At 39.6% G+C, this 26450-nt stretch overlaps 1 protein-coding gene across 1 annotated transcript in view; it reads left to right on the top strand.

Annotated features, from left to right (window-relative positions):
- The window catches only part of PDE7A (phosphodiesterase 7A), a 105402-nt gene that overhangs the window by 45138 nt on the left and 33814 nt on the right, over positions 1-26450 (top strand). Inside the window, exons 2-3 of the mRNA XM_049781822.1 lie at positions 8865-8925; positions 11869-11952. Of these exons, the coding sequence (XP_049637779.1) occupies positions 8865-8925; positions 11869-11952 (145 nt within the window). The remainder of the gene's footprint in view (positions 1-8864; positions 8926-11868; positions 11953-26450) is intronic.

A 26450-nucleotide genomic window follows, 5' to 3' on the forward strand; every position in this document is an offset into this window, starting at 1 on the left:
AAATGAATTAAAAGATTTGAATAATATGAATAATCACTAGCAATAATGATAATTATCAATAATAAATTTATATAAATAAATAATAATTTAGATACAAACACCTGTCTCTTCCTTTGCCAGTGCACATTTCCTGCTACCAGTATTTCTAGTTCCATCATTCCCACCTGAATGCACCCCCACTTCCATGACAAACATTTTTATTTCTCTCTCTCTTTCCATTTATCCTTTTGGACAATGTGGTGTGCAATATTGTTACTGAAATCATTTTACCTCCTTTCAGCACTAGTTCTTGTTCAATGATAATTTTCAACTATCATTGTCATAGTGGTCCCTTCTCTCCACTAATTTTTTGTCACGCTTCCTACCATAGATAGACTAGTCCTCCTGGCCTTCGTCTCTATTGTGTTAGAGTGTTGTTATCATACTTTTTTCCTATCTCAAATGAACGTGATCTTTCTACATCTATCGCTCTCCCTCTGACTCATTTCACTCAACATAAAACTCTCCATATTTATCCCTGTATAAGCAGACTTCATGAGAAGTGTAGATTTTGGAGCTTTTCATTATGCAAATGACTTTCATAAAAATACTTAAGTACTATACCCCAAAATGGCAACATTGTATTTGCTCTCAAAACTTGGCTATAGGCATGTGAGTGGAGGGATGGAGGGGATATGAAGTATTCCTGAGCCGTGTGTGTGGAAGTAGTGAGCTATATATTTAGGAGTATGCAACTTTTTTTAGCCGCCAGTACTGCCCCCTTAATGTAGCTGTTATTTCTTTGTAGAGTTTGGCTTAAACACACTGCTACCCTGACCCATTCATTGCTGGGCATCATGTGAGTTTGGTTACTAGAATCTTAAAGAAATGGAGAGAGTCATCTCATACTTAGGTTCTTGATAAAAGAATAAAGTTATCTTATTGTGTGCAAGGATTCACATTTAAAATGTTAGTATAGGAGAGAGAGAGAGAGAGAGAGAGAGAGAGAGAGAGAGAGAGAGAGAGAGAGAGAGAGAGAGAGAAACATATTAGGTATAGTGAGAAATTCACAAGCTGTAAACATCTTCAATTTTGGCAAATTGAATTTCAACCTGTCCATTTGATCTGTATTTTCACAGATTTAAAATGAACATGAACTTTATGTTTTATACATTGGGTAATAAAAATTAATTTTTACTTTACTTGTTAAAGTACTACTTTAAAGAAATAAAGAATCACCTCTGTGCTTTTTATATGCAGGTGACTTTCTTGCTTATGAGCTGCAGTCTGTGACACTGTTCTGTCCTTAGTAATCTTCCAGCCAGTCCACTGCTCTGATCCCCACCACATAGTGCAGCCATTGACACCTCTCTCCTGGAAGTGGTCTCCTAACTGTCTATCCATCTACTTAGCCCATCTTGCTCTACTTGACATGATCTGTTAAAGTTCTTAAGCAGGGTAGAAGTAGGTTTTAGGTTGAAAATAGATCTTCATGAACCTTCCACTCTGGCTCATCCTCTTCCCAGTGCATTCCTTCCTGTTCCTATTCCCTTCTCTACCACATGGTTTTGTTGGCAAGAATGTCCTTTCAGTCCTCTTGATGGTATTGCAGCTTCACTTCAGTTTTGAGACTCTCAGGTTCTCTGGGAAAAAGCCTCTTAACTAGGTTAGATTCATGCAAGATGGTAGTTCCAATCTTGGCTTCATGTTGCACAGTCCTGTTGACTGATGGGGCCGTAAGCTTCAGAAGGGCAGGACCATGTCTGGTTTCACTCAGAATATGTCCCTGAAATCTAGCACAGGGCCTGGTACATAGTGATGGTTGAATACATGTTTCTGAATACTTGGATTCTGGTTTCTGTAAAGGATCATGAAGATAAATAAATGTATATGAGGGATCTCACAGTTGAGAAGAATGAGAAAATATTAAAAATAATATAGATGGGGCTGAAGCAATAGCACAGTGGTAAGGTTTTACCTTGCATGCGACCAACACTGGACGGACAGTGGTTCGAATGCCAGTATCCAATATGGTCCCCTGTGCCTGCCAGGGGCGATTTCTGAGCATAGAGCCTGGAGTAACCCCTGAGTACCGCTGGGTATGCCCCCCCACCCCAATGTAGAACATGAGTCTAGAGCACTAGTACAGTGAGTGGGTAAGGCAGTTGCCTTGCCTGTTGCCCATCGAGTTCAATCCTGGCATCCATATCATCCCCTAGCCCACCAGGAGTGATTCTTTTTTTTTGTTTTTGTTTTGTTTTTGTTTTTTTTTGGGCCACACCCGACGGTGCTCAGGGGTTACTCCTGGCTGTCTGCTCAGAAATAGCTCCTGGCAGGCACGGGGGACCATATGGGACACCGGGATTCGAACCAACCACCTTTGGTCCTGGATCGGCTGCTTGCAAGGCAAACACCACTGTGCTAACTCTCCGGGCCCACCAGGAGTGATTCTTGAGTGAAGAGCCAGGAGTAACCCCTGAGCACTGCTGTGTGTGGCACAAAAACAAAAACAAAAAAATTGTAAAATGCACAAAGCCTCAAGTTTACTCCACTGAGCACAGCCATGTGTGGTTCCTGGGTCCCAGAGCTATGCTGGCCCCAATTGTCATCTAAGTTTGTATAAGTAAAGCATGAAATAGCTTTTTGAAATATAGAAACTAATGTATTATTTTATATACGTAAATTACTTTATAAAAGCTATGTATTGCATAGTTGCTTATAATACACTTGTTCCAAGACCAATCCTACCACCAATGTAAAATTCCCTTCATATTATTCTCATATTCCCACCCATTCACAAGCCTTCCCCTTGGGCAAGCACAAAATAATATATTTTCTATTGCTAGTTTGCACGTAAGTGATAATAAAATTATTTTTTACATTTAACCATAGAAATAATTGTGAAAATTAATGTGTTTCATTATGAGTTTATTAAAGTTGTTGCCAGAGGCCTACTAAGTAATTTGTTGCTGGTTGTTTTTTCAGCCATTTGTTTTGTTTCTGAACCTTAAGTGGCTTTGAATTGACATTGACATCTAAAATGGTTTGTTCCTACTTGGATGACATTATTGGAAAAAATATATAGTTGTCACATGGCTGCACATGCAGTCTTGTGGTCCAGTATTCCAAGCTCTATGGCTGATACTTTGGTTTTTGTGGAGCTTGGTTCCAGCTACCAGGGCTCCTTAAAATGTAATGGAGGGTGTCCACACTCCAAAAATTTTCTGGTAGTGTCAGTCCAAATATCGGCACACCTGGAGTCTCAGCAACTCTGCAGAGATCAGTGGTTAAGTGGTGAAGCTAGGCCATTTATGAAACAGTGATTGTGGGTGGTGGGTGCAGCTGGCATGGCTTCAGCAGGGCAGGGACTAATAATGAGCTTTTAATTACTTCAAAGTGCTAGTTGGGCTGGCCTCTGTAGGTTCAAATGAGTGGATTGTTAAATAGCACAGATAAAACAACATTCAAAAAGAATTCTAGCTCTACAGGAAATAAAAGGTTAAATAAATGTTGATTTAAAAAATTAAAAGATAATAAAATGCATTAATATTTTCAAATACCAAGATCTGTGTAAATGATCTGTCTGTAAAAGCTGAAGAAACTTTTAGTATTGCTAAACTTTTTTTTTCAAGTTGTTTTAAAGCTTCGATAATATGTTGACTAGTCAGCTTCATTTGCTGAGAATGTAAGGTGAACACTCACCAAGGTTTTGCCCTTTCTCTAACAAGATTACTTACTTGCACTGTCCTACCCCAGGCCCAGGGTTATGACATTATGCATGCGCTGGATGAGAAGGCCTGTTGGCAGCTCTTTCTCGGGACAGTCAGGTGATATTGGGTTGAGGGCAGCTGCCTGAGGTTCAAGGCTGTCAGTGTCCCCTCGCCTGCCTCTGACAGCTGCTTATTATCACACTCCTCTCAAGACTTGTGTGCTCTCTGAAAGAAGACAGAGATTATGTAGTGGGCTTTTGACTGATCCAATGGGAATAACATTGATCTGGTGCCTGGCTTTAGTTCTTATCAAGTGGATCACCTCCAAGGTAGGCCATCATTATTTTTAGGATTGTGATACATATTTGGTAGGAATGAAATAGCCAGTTGAGTTTCTTCTCCTTTTGCTTTGTCAGGTTTTATTTCTGTGTGATTGAAAGAGTTTTATTAGACAACAAAAAGGCTTGAAACTACTGTATATAATTTTTATTAAACAACTTAGATATGGAGAATATTTATTTTAAATATTCTGGAATTATTGGAAATAAAAACTGAAAGCTTATGTCTTTCAAGTTTAATAACCAAGATTTATAAATAATTACAATTAAATATCATTCTCTATTGTGTTTTCTCAAAGTCTAGATACTGCTAAAATGTTTGACTTTCTAATAATATATTAAATTAAGATTATTGAACAGATTAAACTTGAATTATAAACTTCAGGCTTGCTAGAATGTTAATTATTTGCTCTCTCGATGAGGGTCTAAAGTAGGAAATATTTAAAGTTATGTTAAGGTTGTTTAGTAGGGGCCGGAGAGGTGGTGCTAGAGGTAAGGTGTCTTCCCTGCAAGTGCTAGCCAAGGAAGGACCGTGATTCAATCCCTCGGCGTCCCATATGGTCACCCCAAGCCAGGGGCGATTTCTGAGCGTTTAGCCAGGAGTAACACCTGAGCATCAAACGGGTGTGGCCCAAAAAACCAAAAATATAAAAATAAATAAAATAAAATAAAATAAAGATTGTTTTGTATTTTTATTATGTAAAAATGATTACATTTTTCTCCTACTCTGTATCTTTCTACTAAGAATTTGAAGAATATTAACTTAAATTTTATAAGAAAGGCCATTATCATTGGGTAAGCAACACACACTTTCACTAAGTTGATTTTCTTTTTTTAAGCAAGATTTTAGACCCTAATAAGGACTGTTTGACATTTAAGCATAACTTTTTTTTAGCACAATTATCTCTGATTTGAAGCAGCTCTGTTTTCTTAGTGAATCTGCTTAAAGAATGTCTTGAGAAAAACTGCAGTCAAATTTTTTATAAGTTAGGAATTATTCCACTGACATATCTTAATTTTTCTTTTTAGAGAATTGCTTGCCAAACTATTCCATTAAGATCAACTTAATATTGAGATGTTTTAGTTGAATTGTCAGTGTTTTCAAGGACCTTTCCCTTTTATAGTGGCCACCAAAACATTTAAATTGTTTTTAGACCAAAAGGACTGAGTGCATGCATTGCATGGAGGAGACTAGAAGTTGATCTGATACCACGTGGTCCCCAGAGCACCACAGGAGTATCTTTGAGCACAAGTGGGTGTGGCCCCAAAATCAAGAATTAAACTGATCCAAAAAAGTATATGATTTGTGTGGGAAATATAAATAGGAAGAATACTGTTCATTAGGCCAATGCAATATTTGAATAACATGTTGCTATCATTTTTATTTTACCAAATAATTTTTTTCATTCATTACCAAAAAAATTTTTTTTTTTTTGGTTTTTGGTTTTTGGGCCACACCCGGCGGTGCTCAGGGGCTACTCCTGGCTGTCTGCTCAGAAACAGCTCCTGGCAGGCACGGGGGACCATATTGGACACCGGGATTCGAACCAACCACCTTTGGTCCTGGATTGGCTGCTTGCAAGGCAAACGCCGCTGTGCTATCTCTCCGGGCATTACCAAAAATTTTAGTATTACTGTGTTTAACTTTGATCATCAACTCCCTAATCTATAAAATAGACTCAATAAACCTGTCTTGTATGAAAGAACCTAGAACAATTTTTGGCACAGAAGAGGAAATCAAGTGTTAAGTCAAAAGTATACCATTACTTTGACCATAAAAGGAAAACAAACTTGTTCTTATAGAATAGATTATTTCAGAGGAAATCTTGAACAAGATAAATGATAAAAAAAAAAAACAGTGGCTCTTAAAGTATCTTTGCTCTTTGTTTAAAACATCTTTAAAGATGTTTCATATTACAGGGCACATCTCCTTTACCTAGTAAGTCAGATCTTACGGGAAAGAGTAATTCACCCTGATTCTAGATGAGTGGATATCTTAGCAGGGCACTTAGAACTGTTAGTGTGGCAACAGATCCTTTGGAGCCTTACACTTGAACTTGTTTATGCTGTGACTGTCAGTTTCTGATTAGCTCAGCCTCACCCATATTTTGACCTATACTAGTTTGCTTTACAAGCTGTTCCCAGGATGGCAAAATTAGAAGAGTCACGAGTCACAGCTTCTCAGTTGTTTCCATTCACTTATAAGGGGGAAATGTAATTCAGTGTTTTATGACTGACAGTGTAACACAGTCAAGCTCTTGAATTCTTTTATTCTACTATTTCTATCAAAAATAAAATTCTAATAGTATTTTACTATTTAAAAATGATAGGTTTAAAAACACAGGTTGTAATAAAGCTCATATAAACATGTTAATAGCATGATTCTAGCGTGAGAAACATGTTAATAGTATGATTCTAGCGTGAACAAATATTTTAATGCTATTTTATACTGTCTGTAGTTTTCCACAATAAATTACTATAGATCATTCTACCAGAATTTCTAAGCGAGAATAATGAATCTTATTTGAATCTTGTCTGAATTGTGTTGTTATAAGGAGACGATGTATAAAACTAAGGACTTAGTGATGGATTTAAAATTTTGTTCTTTAGAAATGTTTCATCTCATTTGGGTCTATTTTATAAAAATCATGTCTATGGTTTTACTGTACAGCATTTGTGGTATTTGTGTACTCAATTTTCTTAAATTATGGAGCTGGTAGAGGGCTTGCCTTGTATATGTGAGGCACTGAATTCAATTCAGTATAGTCGCCATTAGTACTCACTAATAGCATCCATTTACTTAATAATGAGAAGAATAGGGGCCAGAGCGGTGGCGCAAGGGCTAAGGCATCTGTCTTGCCCACACTAGTCTAAGACTGATCTGGGTTTGATCCCCCGGCATCCCATATAGTCCCCCCAAGCCAGGAGCGATTTCTGAGCACTTAGCCAGGAGTAACCCCTGAGCATCAAACGGGTATGGCCCCAAAACAAAACAAAACAACAACAACAAAAAGAAATAGCAGGTGACTATGTATTTGACCATTATTTTACGAGTTGTTAATGGACAACTGGCAGGTAGTAGGTATAGACCATAACAAACTGTAATATCTTTTTTTTTCTTTTTTGGTTTTTGGGCCACACCTGATGACAGTCAGGGTTCACTCCTGGCTATTGGCTCAGAAATCGCTCCTGGCTTGGGGCATCTTATGGGATGCTGGGGGATCGAACCATGGGCAAGGCAGATGTCTTACCACTTGCACCACCACTCCGGCCCCAGTAATATCTTAAATCTCATTAATACTTGGCTCACAGATATATTTATTTCTACATACATTCCAGAGTTTCTAGAATTTCTTCTAAGATGGCAGTATGAAGAAGAGCTCTATAATCTAATAAATGAAATATCTCCTGGTGGGGGCTTTGAAGAGAAGGTGGGAGTGGTGTCTTTTAATACCTGGTGACTACAGTGACTGCTCCAGAGTAGAGTTTATCAGAAGACATATAGTCTCTGGATAGTTGACGTCTTGTTTTCATTGCAGATTTCTTTCATAGATTATTATTTTACTTTTATTTTATAACTATATAATAAATACACATTACAGTAAGACTGCAAAAGATAATACAACTACTTACTACTACTACACTATTGCCACTCCTCTGTCCCCCCAGATTCCCTGGAGACAACCAGTATTGGAAATCAGAATTTTATTTTCAACACTTGCATTCATTCATGAACTGTTGTTCGCATTTGTCTAGTTGTATTGCCTTCCATACATGTTCACCAGGAGTCAGGCTCCTGGCCACATTGTCGCAAGTCTTTCTTAGTTCTGAGTTCTGGGGCTTACACCCTTTTTTTTTTTTTTTTTTGGTTTTTGGTTTTTGGGCCACACCCGGCGGTGCTCAGGGGTTACTTCTGGCTGTCTGCTCAGAAATAGCTCCTGGCAGGCACGGGGGACCATATGGGACACCAGGATTCGAACCAACCACCTTTGGTCCTGGATTGGCTGCTTGCAAGGCAAATGCCGCTGTGCTATCTCTCCGGGCCCACACCCTTTTTCTGGTGTTGGAGCTTCGTACTCCTGGCTGAGTGCAATCAGAAATGGTTTGCAGGGATTGCAAAGCTACTAAGCATAAATTTCAAAGCTACCAGAATGGTACCTAGGGTACATAAGGCAGCACTAGGAATAGAACACCAGAACACCAGTTCTGCTTGTAAGCCTCACATTAGGTAGGGAACCACCTCCAACCTTCTGTATCTGTTCTAAGTACAAAATATATATATTTAAATCTCTGAATGGCACCAGATTAAAAAAAAAAAAAGCTTTTTGTAGCCTCTGTGACCATTTTGTTCCATTTATTTACTTGTTTGTTTGTTTTTATTTTTGACTATACCGGGTGGCACTCAGAAATTACTCCTGGCAGGCTCAGGGGACCATATGGGTTGCTGGGGATTGAACTCAGGTTGACTGCATGCAAGGCAAACACACCTCCCGATATTCAATTGCTCCAGCCCCACCCTTTATTTCTTGCTAATGCCTTTCTTCCCATCTGTGATTATTTTTTTGTTTGCTTGCTCATTGATCACTAAGTACTTAGCCTATTTATTTTTCTTCTGTGCAGAGACCATTCCCCAACTGGATTTGTTTGACTTATTCCAATAGGCTAAATGTCTGACTACTGCATACTACTCTCTTGTAGTAATATGTAGCTACATCGGAGTTGTTTTCTTTACAACTAGAGATTTTAAGTGCAGATACCATCTAGTTTTCTCTTTTTTTATTGAGTTGAATTTATAATACATGTACTTATTGTCATAAATCATGTTTTTTTTTCCCAGAGGCGTGGAGCTATTTCCTATGACAGTTCTGATCAAACTGCATTGTACATTCGTATGCTAGGTGAGTAGTAATTTATTTTTTATTATTTGAGAATGAGGTATTTTTCATTAGACATTTTTATTCACTGCTACATAAATAATTCATTACGCTGAGATTTAGAATTATGAATTAATACTAAAAGTGGAATGAATAGGGGCCAGAGAGGTGATGCTAAAGATAAGGCATCTGCTTTGCAAGCGCTAGCCTAGGACAGACAGTGGTTCAATCCCCCGGCGTCCTATATGGTCCCCCAAGCCAGGAGCGATTTCTGAGCATATAGCCAGGAATAACCCCTGAATGTCAACGGGTGTGACCCCCCCCAAAAAAAAAACCCAAAAGTGGAATGAATAAAGGAGGGAGGTGTTAGATCACAGCTGTTTGGGAGGGGGGTTGTTGCTGGGTTTTTTTAATTAATATATTTAAACACCATGATTATGGTTGATTTCTGTCATGTAAAGAACACCTCCTTCAGCAGAGAGCACAGGTAGTAACTGGAATGTCATTAGAACACAATGTAAAATTGTATCCTAGGTTTTCTTCATTTATGAAAATCATAGATTTCTAGTTTTGCTGAAGATTTCTAGTTTTGCTAATAAAGACAGTTATGAGGGGCCCGGAGAGATAGCACAGCGGCGTTTGCCTTGCAAGCAGCGATCCAGGACCAAAGGTGGTTGGTTCGAATCCCGGTGTCCCATATGGTCCCCCGTGCCTGCCAGGAGCTATTTCTGAGCAGACAGCCAGGAGTAGCCCCTGAGCACCGCCAGGTGTGGCCCAAAAACCAAAAAAAAAAAAAAGACAGTTATCTGACTTTGAATTACTTGATCCTTTAGTTCTGTCTTTGGAGGTATATTTAACTCTCAGTGGATTATGGTTAAATCACTTGTCTTTATCTAGTCCTTAAATTTTTTAACATTCTTTTTTTTTTTTTGGTTTCTGGGTCACACCCGGCAGTGCTCAGGCGTTACTTCTAGCTCTACACTTAGAAATTGCTCCTGGCGGGCTCTGGGGACCATATGGGATGCTGGGATTCGAACCACTGACCTTTTGTGTCTAAGGCAAACGCCCTACCTTTGTACTATCTTTCTGACCCCAAATTTTTTTACATTCTTAATTTGTTTTTTTTTTGGGGGGGGGGTCATACCCAGCAGCGCTCAGGGGTCACTCCTGGCTCTACTCTCAGAAATCGCTCCTGGCAGGCTTGGGGGACCATATGGAATGCCAGAATTCGAACCACCACTCTTCTGCATGCAAGGCAAATACCTTACCTCCATGCTATCTCTCCGGCCCCAGCATTCTTAAATTTTTAACATGTTACTCAGGTTGAGTATTTGTGTCATGTTTTTTCTATTCCTCTCTTTGTTAGATTTATGTCTTCACCCACACCCTCCTTTATCTCTTGAACTTTAATTCATGCCATGAGGCTTTGATAGTCAAGTTTACTTATTATTTCTTAGGGGAATCTTCTGTGAACCCCCTTATGCTCAGAATTCCTCCCTTAGTTTCCTGTATTAAGTCAGCAATAAGGTACTAGATAAGGTTAGCACATAGACATCTTCCAGAAGGCTAACAGTAAATTAGGTAGTAATTTTATAATAAAGCTACTATGTAGATAAAAATTTTAAAACTCATGTAACCAGGCCAGAGTACAGTGGATAAAGTATTTTACTTGCATACAAACGACCAAGGTTCTATCCCTAGTATCTGATATGGTCTCCTGAGCACTGCCAGGAGTAATTCCTCAGTGAAGGGCCACTAACCCCTGAGCATGGCCAGGTATAGCCCCAAAACAAAAATATAAAACTCATATAGCCTTAGAAATCAGTATTGATATTTTTGGTTTTGTTTGTAAGCCATACCCTCAATAGTAAGGGATCACTCTTGGTAGGCTCAGGGCACAAAATAAGTCGTCTGGGATTAAACCTGGGTCAGGCACATGCAAGGCAATAAATGATTTATCTTCTGTACTATCTCCAGCCCACAGATCTGAAATTTTATAAATCTCTTCAAATAAATCAGCTCATTTAGGTCAAGGAGATAGCGCTAAGGGTGGGAATGCAATACATGGTATGCTTTATAGAGCCCCTTGTTATATTCAGAACACTGCAGTGGTCTCCTGAGCACTTATCTGAGCACCAAAGTTATTACCCCAGAAATCCCATTTCTACCAGAAAGCAAAATTAAATCGCCTTTTTAAAAATTAAATTACCGGGGCCAAAGAGATAGCATGGAGTTAAGGTGTTTGCCTTTCGTGCAGAAGGTCATTGGTTCGAATCCCTGCATCCCATATGGTCCCCCTAGCCTGCCAGGAGCGATTTCTGAGCATAGAGCCAGGAAGAACCCCTGAGCGCTGCTGGGTGTGAGCCAAAAACAAAACAAAACAAAAAAATTAAATTACCATGAGACACAGAGTGTATTTAGCTTTTAGATATGAAGACATATGTTTCACAATATACCCTTCCCTTCCATTTCTTCCTTCAGAGCAAGTACTAGTTCCTTACTGAGTTTTTAGTCAAGTTTATCTGTTAAGTAGTGACAGCAGTGTTGAAGTCTCCTACTACCATTGTGTTGCTATTAATAGTCTGTTAGCAGTTGTTACTACTAGTTGATTCTTTAGGTTTATAATCTGCACTCACAGTGCCTGGTATGGGTTAGTGCAGCTTTACCATTGTTCTTTTTGTAGTCTCCTATGCATCTTTCCTAAGTAGCTGTCAGGTCCTCCTCACTTCCTGGGAGGTCTCAGGGGAACTTTATCTGGGCAGATTATCTCATAGCTACAATGAGCAGCTGCCTGCTCAGGAAGCCATACCCTATGAGCATGGTCTTAAATCAACTCTTAATTATCTATTTCTTATATATCCTTGTTTGGCAATCATAGCAATGTGACTTATGAGCCTTTCATGTATATGGGATCATCTTTCCAAATGGCATCTTATAAGTTGAGATTCTATTTTCTGTTCTACCCAGGAGATGTACGTGTAAGGAGTCGAGCAGGATTTGAATCAGAGAGAAGAGGATCTCATCCATATATTGATTTTCGTATTTTTCATGGTAAGTGCTGGCAGATGAATCATTTCTTTCAGATATTTAGTAAACTCTTTTTTTTTTGTTTTTGTTTTTGTTTTTGTTTTTGGGCCACACCCAGCGGTGCTCAGGGGTTACTCCTGGCTGGCTGCTCAGAAATAGCTCCTGGCAGGCACAGGGGACCATATGGGACACCAGGATTCAAACCATTGGTCTTGGATTGGCTGCTTGCAAGGCAAACGCTGCTGTGCTATCTCTCCGGGCCCAGTAAACTCTTAAGTCTTCATAAAAATTAGAAGTTTGCAAGGATAAAGAATAAAAAGCTAATATTTGGAATGTTAAAAACATTGTATCCTGATAAATGATGCTTTATTTGTAAATGTTAGTGAATGTTTAAAGCAAAATGAGAATGGAAAGTATTAAAATACAAATTGTGATTGTTTTTTTTCTCCTTTCTGATTTAATATAAAATTTCTTTGACAACTTTTTTTCTTTGAAAATATTTGGTGCTATTTTTGATTTGTTTGTTTGTTTTGAGTCTCCGCACATAGCTCTGTACTCAGGGTTTACTTCTGGCAAGTGGCCTAGCCACTGTTTGATCACTCTGACCCCTAGAATTACTTAGAAAATATGTTGTATTGCTTACCTTTGCATCCTTTCCTTGTTACTGTGAACAGAACTTACACACAGTCTTGTTTACACACTCAGCTGAGGTTGCCAATGGGAAGCACACTTTAGCTGTGGTCCTTGTACACACACACTAGGTCGCATTCCTGGGCACATTGCTAACACATCTGAGTATAGTAGAACATGGGCCATACAATCTTTTGTAGGACCAATGTGTGGTGCACATGGTGTTTTCAGGTGGCACCAGGAAAGAAATCACACACTTGTACGGGAGATAAATTTCCTGCTGATTTACCCCTGCATCCTTAGAATTTGTCTTATTCCAAGTGATTTTATTTTCATTGCTTCAGAGAAAGTGACATTTAATAAAGGTACTTCATAGTTTAGAAAGTTTATATGTAAGACAAAAAAAGGAAAAAAAAGAAAGTTTATATGTGATGGAAAGATATTGGATTGGTATATTATAAGGCATAAAACTCTGTAAATCACAGTGCTTCAATGAAAAGATGTGTAAAAAGGGTGCTATTTTTGTTTTGCTGGTATGAAAATACATCTAATGTTCACAAATGCAAATGTGGAGATTATTTTGAAAGCCCCTTCATTCTGACAAGTCTGGTCCATGATGAGAAAAGTCAGCAACAAACAAAACATAGGCAATCCTTAAATACAGTTTGTTTTTGAAGAAGGTCCACTTTTAGTAATGTTAAGTAATTTATTTTGGTTAACAGTTTCATTAAAAAAAAAACTTAGGGAAAATAGGATAAAGTATGAAAGATGTGTATATAAACATTTTAGAATGCTATTAAGGCAAAGAGAGAATCCTGACATTCAGACCACTTCCCCTTAAAAGCACCTGTTGATTCTGTGAAAGGAGGATGAGAAACTAAGACAATTTTGATGGTCACAACTTTTAAATAACAAAACCTGGGGAGAGATAATGTAGTAGATAATGTATTTGCCTAGCACACAGTCAACCTGGGCTCAATATCTGGCATTCCATATGATCTGCCGAAGACCACCAGGAGTAGTTTCTGAATCCAGAGCCAGGAGTAATCCCTGATGATTGCTGAGTGTGGCCCAAAAAAAAGGAAAAAAAAAGAAAAAGAAAAAACTGGGTTTTTATGTCTGACAATGTTGGCGTGTTGGTCCTTGTCTTTGCTTTTCAAAAATAAATTGCTGGAGCCGATGAGGTGGTGCTAGAGGTAAGGTGTCTGCCTTGCAAGCGCTAGCCAAGGAAGGACCGCAGTTCGATCCCCTGGCATTCCATATGGTCCCCCCAAGCCAGGGGCCATTTCTGAACGCTTAGCCAGGAGTAACCGCTGAGCATCAAATGGGTGTGGCCCAAAAAACCAAAAAAAAAAAATAAATAAATAAATAAATAAATAAATAAATTGCTATACCATTGAAATAAATTCCAGCTTTGATGTAAACCATTGACATTTAGATTAGGTGATCTCTGACACTGGTGCCTCTAAGAGTAAATGTTGGGGACCAGAGCAATAGTACAGTGGGTAGGGTGTTTGCCTTGTAAGTGGTTGATCCAAATTCAATCCCCAACATCTCATATGTTCTCCCTTGCACTGCCAGGGAGTGATTCCTGAGTGTAGAGCCAGGAGTTACTCCAGAGCATCACTGCATATAGACCAAAAACAAGACAGAAAAAAAAAAAAAAAGAAGAAGAAAGTTAACATCACTGGAGGAAGGTTATATTAGCCCCAGTTTTATAAATTTTTATGTACAGTGTCAAGCACTAAGTAAAATTTGAATGCATATTTTATTAAAAATCAAGGAATAAGGGAATGTGACCAAAATTGAAGAGCAACAGCAGACCATAGAAATGTCTATGAGAAATACCAAAAATGGAATTATATAGCACATGGGTTTTAAAATTACCATTTGTAGGGGGCCGGAGAGATAGCCTGGAGGTAAGGCATTTGCCTTGCACGCAAAAGGTCAGTGGTTCAAATCCCGGCATTCCATATGGTCCCCTGAGCCTGCCACGAGCAATTTCTGAGCATAGAGCCAGGAGTAACCCCTGAGCACTGCCGGGTGTGACCCAAATACCAAAATAAATAAATAAAATCCAGAGAGATTACAGGGGATACAACTTTTATCTTGCATGTCTCTGGCCTAAGTACCATCCCTGGCATCACTTATGATTCCTGAATACGACTTGGGATTACTCCTGAGAACAGCCAGGAATAGCCTCAGCACCACCGGGTATGGTCCTCAAACTCCCCCAAATAGATAAGACAATTATTTTGTTTGTGGGGAAAAATAAAAGCTGAGCTTCAGGAAAGGGCTGGGAGATGGTTCAAAGTAATGGCACACATGCTTGTGCTTTGCATGCTGACACACTGGATTCATTCCCTGACACCCTAAGGCAGGTTCTTAACACTCTTTTGTTGCTAACTCATTTTAGCAAGGAGTTGTGAGTAGCCTTTAGTATTATCAGATATGATACAAAGAAACAAACAGCAAACAAACAAAACAAACAGAAAAGGACTTTTAGTAGGGACTGAGTAGTTTGAAAATAACCAAAATGTGAAATAGTGTAATATGTTAAAGCACATGCTCAGCATATGCACAATCCTGAGTTTGGTCCTTTGTACCACATTGCCTCCCAGTGCTGACACCCTGTGTAGCCTGGTGACTCCTGAGCACTGCTAAAAGTCAGCAGCAACAGATCACAGTTCCTGGGAATTAAACTGCCAAGTACACAGCATTAGATCAAGCATTGTCCAGAGAGGCCCCTATATATAAAAAAGGAAAAGGGCCAGATAGAAATCTTAAGATAGAAAAATGTCATATAGTAAATAAGACCAAAATGAAGAGAGAATTTGTGTATTGGACCTCAGGTCAGAAGTAATTATTTAGAATGGAACATAAAGAGCCAAAAGATAAAAATATGAAAAGATAGTCTATAACTTTTAGAAACTGTAGTAGGTTGAAGGTCTGAAGCAATAAAATAGCAGGTAGGGTGCTCGCCTTACATGCAGCCAATCTAGGTTCCATACCTGGCACCTTATATGGTCCCTCAAATCTGTCCAGAGTGATCCCTGACTGTTGAGCTTTAGAAGTAAGACCTGAGCACCACAGTATGGTCCAAAACAACACTCGCTCCCATAAGGAGAAGAGTAAAGGGTTGAGATTTAAGGTCTGTTTTTTTTGTTTGTTTGTTTGTTTTGTTTTGTTTTTGGATCACACCCAACGATTCTCAGGAGTTACTTCTGGCTCTGCACTCAGAAATCACTCCTGGTAGGCAAGGGGGACCATATGGGATGCCAGGATTTGAACCACTGTTCATCCTGGATCGGCTGCATGCAAGGCAAATGCCCTACTGCTGTGCTATCTCTCGGCCCTGAGATTTAGTTTCATGGATGTTGACAAGAGTCAATTAGACTTTTTTTTTTTTTTTTTTTGGTTTTTGGGCCACACCCGGTAACGCTCAGGGGTTACTCCTGGCTATGTGCTCAGAAGTCGCTCCTGGCTTGGGGGACCATATGGGACACCGGGGGATCGAACGGCGGTCCGTCCAAGGCTAGCGCAGGCAAGGCAGGCACCTTACCTTTAGCGCCACCGCCCGGCCCCAGACTTTTTTTTTTTTCATTGGTTTGCCGGGGGGGGGGGGGACATCTGGTAGTGCTAAAGACTTATTTCAGGCTTCAGACTCAGGAAATTACTCCTGGAAGTCTTGAGGAAACATATGGGGTCCTGGGTATTGAACCTGGGTTGGCCACATGCAAGGCAAACGCCCTACCTGTTAATACTATCACTTTGGCTCCTGAGCTACTCTTTAGCCCAGAGAAAGCAGTCTTCCCTCAAGGTTGCTAGCTGGAAGCACAGTGCTGAGAAATGTCTCAATAAAGATAGATGAGAGTGAGGTATGCTCAACATGAATGGAGAGGGACAGTTAGGACTTCCCTCTCATAGTAAACTTTTTCCCCAGTAGTAACAGAGTGACCCTCAAACTTATCTACATAATAATAATAATATTTTTTCTCCTTAGGATTATGAGATTAGGAATTCCATCCTGGTATATCATGTTCCATCTTCTCCTCCACAGTATTTTTTTTTTATCTTCACCTGAATCACTTCAAACAACCTCTCCATGTGTTTGGATTCTTAGTTCTCTGCATTTCATTTCTTGGAATGGGAACATTCAAGATGACTTCTTGATCATATCTGATGCCAAGCAGAAAGGCTAGAATTTCTGGTGCTCTCTTTCTGTCACCCATGAATGGCAGTCCCAGAGATTAAGTTTCCTTCTCACAGGGCCGTTGGTCCCTCGTGAGCAGTCATTCCAATAGAGAACATGTAGGAACATTCTGTCTCTGGTGTTCTGTGTGTGTAGGCATTAGCATAGCATCACCTTTTCATTGTCTCACAATTTGCCTAAACAGAGGACGTAGATCTCATCTGACAAAGGGAGTGAAGTTTAAAAGGATTTATCTCCTATCTTGAATCTGGCAGGAAATGTGAGGTAAGGTCACTCGAGTTCCAAAAGGAGAAATAGACAATAGCAGAAGCTACCTTTAAGAATCCTAAGAGTTAACGAGAAATCTCTAGAGTAGTGGTCCTCAAACTACTGCCAACGGGCCACATATTGTATTTGTTCCCATTTTGTTTCTTCACTTCAAAATAATATATATGCAGTGTGAGTTGGAATTTGTTCATAGTTTTTGTTTTTACTATAGTCCGGCCCTCCAACTGTCTGAGGGATAGTGAACTGGCCCTGTTTAAAAAGTACAAGGACCACTGTGAGATAGTTAAAAAACCAATAAAGTGTAGTTTAAAGAAGCATTCTGAATCTATGACCAGAAGATCATGTTATAAGAAAACCACATTTCAATGTAGTGTTAGTATAACTGTGAAAACCCAAAATGACATAGAAACTACTAAATGTAGTGAGTGAAAGACAATTATGAGAGAGCTGTCAGAAACAGGATTCATTTTCTCCAGAAAACAAGATGCAGAAGAAAAAAGAAAGAATAACTGAAAGATGACGATAATAGTTTAAGTAAACAGGGCATTTGCCTTGCATTCACCTGACCTGAGGTCTATCCGTGGTACTCATATGGCCCTACCACAGTGCTATTCCTCTGGCCCTACAATTGGATATTCTATGTTGGCCACTGTTCTTAAGTGTTCACATGGTATATGAAAATAAAATCAACTTTTATGTGTTCTAAGTATGTCAGACTATGCTAAGTCAGATAAGATGTAAAATAAGTATTGATTAAGTAGTGTAGGGGGCTTCTTGTTTTTTAATTAACTTTTATTGAAATATTAATAGTTTGATACTATTGAAGTTGTCTAACAGTGGCAGAGCTACTCCAATAATTCCTCTACTACTTTTTCAGGAAACCTCCACCATTATCCCACTGTCCTTTTCAAATCCCTTATTCCTGCTTATTCTTTTTTATTTTTTGGTTTTGGCCCAAACCCGGTGGTGCTTGGGTTACTCCTGGCTCTGTGCTCAGAAATCACTCCTGGCAGACTTGGGGGGCCATGTGGGATGCCAGGGATCAAACCCAGGTTTGTCCTGGATCAGCAGCATTCAAGGTAACTTCCCTAATGCTGTGCTATCGCTCTGATCCCTTATTCTTTTTTTCTTTTTTAAGATTTTGCTTTTGAAAGCAGTTTCAAGGTTCAAGTATAGAGATTTCCTGTCCACACATGCCTAACTTTCCCCACTATTAATATCATACATTAGAGTGGTACAGTTACCTACATTATTAATAACACATTAAATCATTCAAAATTTAGATTTTACATCTTTATATTATGGTTAACTCTTTTTTATTTTGTTTTGTTTTTTGGGGCCACACCCGGTGACACTCAGGGGTTACTCCTAGGTATGCGCTCAGAAATCGCCCCTGGCTTGGGGGACCATATGGGACGCCCGGGGTGGGGTGGGGATCGAACTGCAGTCCATTCTAGATAGTGTGTGCATGGCAGATGCCCTACTGCCTGTGTCACCACTCGGGCCCCTAGGGTTCACTCTGGATATTGTGTATGGGTTTCAGAATATATGTGTGTGTAATTTATAGTGTATTTATCATTAAGGAATGTCTGTGATACATAATGACTATAATGTCTATATCCAAATTTGTGTGTGTAATACACACAAATTTCTATGTAAATCTGTAGTAAGAAGAATAAAAATAATTTTTTTTAAATGCTACTTTTTTACAAGCCTGTGAGAGTGTATGTTTAGGGTGCAGTGTCACCACACCCTTCACCACAGTGTCAGTTTTCTGGATCCTTTCAACTCACTTGCTACCAAGTCTTCATGATCCAGTTCTGTCATTAATTAGAGTCTAAGGAGTTATTTCCACTGCACACTGTCTCTCTTTTTACTTTGTTTATGTTTTGTTTTGTTTTTTATTTGTTCCTGCAAATACCAGATGAGTGGGATCATGGACATTTTTCTTTCTCCCTCTATTTTGCTTCCCTCCACCTTGTTTCACAAGGCAGCATTTCATGATAGCTAAATAGTACTCTCATGCAAATATATCACATCTTCACCCAATTGTCTAATATTGGGCACTTCTGTGTTGTTTCCAGATCTTAACTATTGTAACAGGTACTAAATGAGCAGTGGTATATTTGTATCTTTTTGGATTAATTTTTGTGTGTGTTCTTTGGATAAAATTTTACTCAGGAGTGAAACCACAAGATATGATTGATATCTTTAAAAAAAATTGTAGATAGCTTTCTATATCTTTTTCTCCAGATTTTCACCATAAGTTATTGTTTTAAGCCTTTCTTGTTGTTATAGGCCATTCTCACAAGTACATGTGTTATCTCATTGTCTTTTCATTTTGAGCTGGATTTCTCTGATGATAGGTAATAATAAGCATTATGTATATTTGTTATTCACCTGCATACCTCTGGTAAAGTATCCCGCTCTTCCTATTTTTAAAATGGAATTAGTTATTGTTACTGAGTTTGTGAGATTTTTTTTTTGAACATTAAAACACATACACACAAACCCCTTTTTTTATTAGCCCTTTGTTGGATATATGGTATACATTTTCTCCATTCAGAGGATTATTTTTTAGTTTTCCTTTTTCTAGCTGTTGCTGCTGTTGCAGTATTGGCTTGCACAGCTGATTGTGGTGCTTACACACACACAAATACATGCTAAGACCACACTCCACAGAGGTGCCAGAGATCTCCAATAGCAGACTTCCTGAGCTCATGCTTATGCGAGTTGGTGGCACCAGGGATTAAACGAAAACTTGGCCTCATATTTGCAGGAGAAGCACTTAAGCCACGAATCATCCCTTGCCCCCTTTTACTTTCTTTTTTTGTTTTTGTTTTTCGGGCCACACCCGTTTGATGCTCAGGGGTTACGCCTGGCTAAACGCTCAGAAATTGCCCCTGGCTTTGGGGGACCATATGGGACGCCGGGGGATCAAACCGAGGTCTTTCCTTGGCTAGCACTTGCAAGGCAGACACCTTACCTCTAATGCCACCTCGCCGGCCCCTGTGCAGAAGCTTTTTAATTTGAAGTAATCCCGTTTATTTTGGCTTTTTGTTTTTTTTTAACATAATATTTCAATAGTGTTTTATATCTCCTACTTTACAAGTACAAAAGGAACATTGAATTTTGCAAGTGAAAGATGATAGGAATTGCTTAAGGATTGAGCTGGAAGGATATTAAGCAGGTAAGGTGCTCACTTTGCAAGAGACTGACCCAAGTTTGAGCCTCAGAACCCCATATGACCTCCTAAGCCTAGCCAGATAAGCCTAGCCAGATGTGGCCCAAAGGAAACCTTCCCCCACAAAAAATGGATTGCTTAAGGGAACTATTATTAGTTATACCTTTTATTCTCACATGAACAGAGATCTAACTTAGATTATGACTAGCCGACTTAATTATGTAATAAAGCTTTGTCTACATTTTCAGTCGGAACAATGATACTCTGCATATTTCTCATTTAATCTTTATTTAAGTTTATATAGAACAAAGTATGTAGTGATATTCAGGAAAAAGCTTTGTTGTCATGGAGAATAAGCCTAGTTTTGTTAAAATAATGTAAGTTGTGCTTAAAAATATTTAATTGAGATAAAATAGCCATTAATGCCATTTATTTTTGACTCAAAAGACATGCATTATCTAATTTGTTTCAGCTTAATTTGGGGGAGGGACATACTTGGCAGGGGTCAGCAGTTTTCAAGACAAGCACCCTATCCACTGTACTATCACTCTGACCCTCATTTAATTTTTACAGCAATCCTGTAAGACCTATTTTATTAAATGAGAGACTGTATTAGAGTCCTTAAATAACTTTCCTAGGGTTTCAAAACTAGTAAAACTGGCAGAGCTGGGACTCAGACTCAGAGTGTAACTGTGAGTTAAAATTGAAGGACCACTGTGCTGTACTCCTGCCCTGCTAAAGGCTGGTCGGTGCCTGGGGCAGTGGGTCCGTGACCAGAGTATTGACTTTGCAAGCTTAGTGCCGTGAGTTTGTTTCACATTGTCTCTCACATACTCTGAAAGAGGTCTCAGCAGTTCTGCTGTCTGGGACCCCTGACCCCACCCCAGACGTGGCAACCCTGGTTCATCACAACAAAACAACAATAACAATGGGAAGGAAGAAAAACAAAAAGGCCATTTCCTAAAACTTTTATCCAGGCATGTTCTGCATAAAAACTCTTAAGAAAATGTGTTTCATGGATGAATGTCTCATAGATGAATATAATTATTCTCTGTTAACTATTGGCTTTCAGCCAAGGTTTTTGGCTCTTTTTCAGGATAACAGAAAAGGAAAATTAGAATATAAAATATCTTCAATTAGTTTATGCAGTTATTATGCTGCCTTATGTAGTAACTACAGGGCTCCCCCTTGTGGTCTTTTAAAGCAAATAATAGTCATGGCTAAAGAATTTTTTTTTTCTTGTTTTTTTTTGGGGGGGGCCATACCTGTTTGATGCTCAGGGGTTATTCCTGGCTATGCGCTCAGAAATTGCTCCTGGCTTGGGGGGACCATATGGGACGCCGGGGGATCGAACTGTGGTCCATCCTATGCTAGCGCTTGCAAGGCAGACACCTTACCTCTAGCGCCACCTTCCCGGCCCCCATGGCTAAAGAATTTTTTTAAAAATAAACTTTTTACCTGAAAACTAAGTATCAGCGATATCTTTTGTTGTGCCATTTGAGCAGCAGTTTGTGGGAGAGTAGGGAGTAGCACTTCTGATGAATTGTCTGTGCTCCCAATTAAATGCTTTGATTTCCCTGTTTATTTTCCTGTCTTCTAACTTGAGGGAAAAGCAAAAGATAAACATAAGATTTTTTGGGGGCGAGGGGCTCACACCTGGCAGCGCTCAGGGGTTACTCCTGGCTCTACACTCAGAAATCTCTCCTGGCTGGCTCAGGGGACCATATAGGATGCCAGAAATCGCTCCTGGCTGGCTCAGGGGACCGTATAGGATGCCGGGGTTTGAACCACCATTCTGCGTCTAAGCAGGCAAACATCTTACTGCTGTGCTATTTCTCCGTCCCCTAAACATAAGCTTTTGAGGTAGCCTGCTTGTCCAGCATTCGTATGTGTTTGACTCAGTAAAATGAAGAACAGATAACTGCAAATTATGATGATCATAAAGAGGACACCTTTAATTTGAGGAGTCTTTATTGGACTGGATGGTTTTGTGATATTTCAGAAGAGGGCCATCAGGGTTCATCAGTCAGTCAACAGCTTGTAGGTTGTAGTGTACTTCATTCACCAAGTCCATCAGCTCTCTAAGCTCTCTATGCTGTGACATAAATAATGGTGTGTCTCATTTTAGAAGATGAGCTCCTAAGAATGCTGGTCAAACTTTATGCAATACGATCAAAGGATAAAATTTTAGTGATTGAATAAAAGTACTAGTTATCATTGCTATGCTTTTCTGTTTCAGACCCCATATATCTGCTTATATATAATCTTTAAAGATGGGACTAAAGTTAATATCTTCCTAGTGACTTCTATCTCCTTAATATAAAGATTTTAGTTCTAATCACAATAGGGGATTAGTATGTGTTTGAGGAAAGAAGAGTAAAGGGGGAATAAACTTGAACAAATAAATGAAAATTCCCATCTTAAAATTCTCACCATGCTAAAAAATAAAAATATTAAAAATAAAATTCTCATCATGCTTTGATCTGGATTTACAGTTACCTATTACTTCTCCTTAGGCAATACTTTGGAGGGTATTCTAAGACCTTTCTGAAAACCCTAAGTTACTTTAAGAAAGCATACTCTGATTTGATAAAAGTTTTAGAAGCCACTAAAATATGCTCCTGTGGGCTTCTCTACTTCTGAGGATTTATTATAAATAGGAAGTAGGATGTGTGCAAAAATGTAGGTACAAAGATGTGTGTGTGTTACAGGGACCTCTGGTTATGAAATAGTGGTAGAACACCTACCTTGTAAGTATTACTTTAGGCTATGAGTTTGAGCCCACCCCAGTGCAGTGGTCCAATTGACTCTACCATCGCGATTCCCTCTCTCACAACAAAGTGTTTGATCCTTGCTACACTTCAACCACATGTGCATAGCAGCACAACTAAAGTGCACACAACCCCCGATCAGCACCACAACCAGATTTGCAGCTCTGGTCTAGCATCACACTCCAGTATAGAGAGCCATGGTCAAGTGTGTGATCACCAGGACAACACACAGCAACAACAGGGAGAAGAGAAGGGAGGAACATTTATTGCAGAACAAATTGTCATAATTTCATATCTTGGAATAAAACTTGGTTAATCAAAAAAGTGTCCAAGAGGTTGGCAGGGTGAAAACTGTCTTGTCTGTTGAGACCCTGCTTTTCTATTTTGTTTTTGTTTTGATTTGGTTTGTTTTTTGGGCCACACCTGGCCATCCCTCATGGGTTACTCCTGGCTTTAGGCTCCAGAATTGCTGTGCTCAGGGGGCCATATGGGATGCCAGGGATCAAACATGGGTTTGCTACATGCAAGGCAAATTCCCTACTTGCTGTGCTATCACTCCAGCTTCACCAAACACAGTTTTGTTTGTTTGTTGTTTTGCATTATAAAATTTATCTTTGTATCATTGTACACCACCCTTCATCCATGAACATTTTTCACCACTAATGCCCCAGTTTCCCTCTCACCCTCCCCTCTGCCTGCCTCTGGACAGTCGTTTAATTCCCCCCCCCCCCCTCTCTCTCTCTCTCTCTCTCTCTCTCTCTCTCTCTCTCTCTCTCTCTCCCTTCTCTCTCCCCCCCTTTCTGTCTCCCTCCCCACCCTCTCTCTTTCTCTATTTTTTCTTTTTAGTCACTGTCATTTGCTCTGTTGTTAATGGAGGGGTACTGTATATATCACATTATCTTCATCCAACACCCAGTTGTTGTCCAGAGTGATCAGTTTCAACTATAATTGTCATAGTGGTTTCTTCTCAGCCCTAACCGCATTATTCCACTAAGCTTCCTACCATGGATGGTCCTCTTGGCCCTGTTCTCTATTGTCTCTGGATATTATTACCAGACTTTTTTCTTATATTCCACAAATGAGCAAGATTATTCTATGTATATTCCTCTCCCTTTGACTCACTTCACTCAGTGTAATACTAGATATATCCATCCATGTATAAGCAATTTTATGACTTATTTTTCCCTAATAGCTGCATAGTATTCCATTATGTAAATGTACCACAATTTCTTTAGCCACTCATCTGTTCTCAGGTACTTGGGTTGTTTCCAATAGTGCTGTAATGAGCAAACACACATTTTTGTTTGTTTGTTTTGGGGGGTGGGGTTGGACCATACCTAGCAGCACTCAGATTACTCCTGGTTCTGTGCTCAGAAATCGCTCCTGGCAGGCTCCAGGGACCATATGGCATACCACATACAAGGCAAACACCCTATTGATGTGCTATCACTCCAGCCCCCAAACACACTTCTTAAAGGAAAGGGTTAGTTGTTGCTTTTTCTATTTTGTGGGGCAGGGAGGGTCACACCAGTGATGTTTAGGGGTTACTCCTGGCTCTGCACTCAGGAATCACTCATGAATCCTGGCCGTGTTTAGGAGACCATATGGGATGTCAAGGCTTGAACCAGGTCTCTGTGTACAGAGGCAAACATCCTACTTGCTATACTATTGTTATAGCCACAGCTGTTGTTCTTAAGTGACAAAGTAACAAGAGCTTTTCACTGAAGAACTATTTGGTTGGGTAAGGGGGCAGGGGTAATAACCAGCAACAAAAATTTCAGAACTCTGCTTTGGGTTTTGGGCCACATCTGGCAATGTTCAGAGTCCCCACTCCTTAGCAGGATGGGGACAGATGTGGTACCAAGGATTGAGCCTGTGTCAGCCATACGTAAAGCAAGTGCTCTACCCACTGCACTTTCTCTGGCCTGCATTTCAGAACTCTGGATCTTGATTGGACACTTGCAACTAGAGGCAGTACACGATGAAGAAAGAGGCTGCTGCTAATTGACAGTGGTCAGTTCCCATTCCTCACTGGCTTGGGCAAAGGTTGTCTTGCTGAATTCAGTAGGGGCTGGGCAGTGGAGACCTTGTGCTGCAGAAGTTGGGGAGCTGCTGTGTAGCAGAGCCCTGCACAGATGGCACAGATGTTTGTTTTGTTTTCAGTTCCAGATGATTAACCAGGTGGCATTTATCAAGAGACTCGTTTTCTACGGAACCACACATGCTGGTTGTTAGTCCTAGAGCCGTGTTATTTATAAGGATCAAGCCAAGAGCCTCACATGTGCAATATTATGTCCTCTGCCACTTGTATCATCTATTCAACCCTATTTAAAGACTTTTAAATAGACATAGTAGTTAGTACCTTTTTCCATTGTCCTACTTCACCCTCATTTTAGGCACAGAGTATTTAAGGAAAATTGTGCTGGGGCATAAGCAGCTAGAGAGATGATGAAACAGGAACGTCAATGCTCATAGACAAGACAGAATAAACAAAAGACAGACACACAAAGGAAAAATTAGTTTGGAAAGTTTTTTTTAAAAATGTCATAAATACAGGAAAGTATGGCCCATACATGTGAAAAATAGAAACAATGGGATCAGTGATAGTACAGTGTGTGGCATGTTTCCCACCTAACCTGGGATGGGTCCCGAGCAATTCATATGGTCTCCTAAGCCTGCCAGGAGTGGTCCCTGAATGCGGAGTGAGGATTCATCCCTGAGCACCACATAGTGTGCCCTCCCAAAAGAGAACTACTTTGCAAGAATAATGATTGAAATGAAAAATCACCTAGATTCATTCAGCAGTATATTTAAGCAGGCAGGAGAAAGGATTGGTAACCTTGAAGATAAAAACATTGAAATTAAGCAGTCTGAGAAGCAAAAGAACAAAAAATAAGACATACAGAATAAGTAGAGAGTGACAAGTTTAAAATATTACAAAAATTTTCATGGTGTCACAGATACCATATAGCTAATGATATAAGTGATTATTAGTAGCTTCATTTATTATATCAGCCAGTATATAAGATCATTACTGTAATTAATGAGATGATTTCCCCAATGTAGAAACTGTGCTACATCTGTGTTCTAGGATTTCATTTCCCCTGGTCTCCCCAAGTAGAATGATCTGCATTCTACCACTACATTCTACCACTTTCTCTACCCTATCTGGTCTTCTTGTTGGGAAATTCTATCTTGGTCAACCAACCTCTAAACTTCCTGCTTTATGACATTATTCTCCCACCAAACTTAACACCACACCAACTGGTAAAAAAAATTTTTTTTGGGTTTTTGGGCCACGCCCGGCAGTGCTCAGGGAATACTCCTGACTCTGCACTCAGAAATTGCTCCTGGCAGGCTCGGGAGATCTTTTGGGAGCCAGCAACTGAACTCAGGTTCATACTGGATCCATCATGTGCAAGGCAAAAACGCCCTACTGCTGTGCTATTTCTCCAGC

This window comes from Suncus etruscus, chromosome 10, assembly GCF_024139225.1.
Source record: "Suncus etruscus isolate mSunEtr1 chromosome 10, mSunEtr1.pri.cur, whole genome shotgun sequence".
In the NCBI taxonomy this organism is placed as follows: Eukaryota; Metazoa; Chordata; class Mammalia; order Eulipotyphla; family Soricidae; genus Suncus; species Suncus etruscus.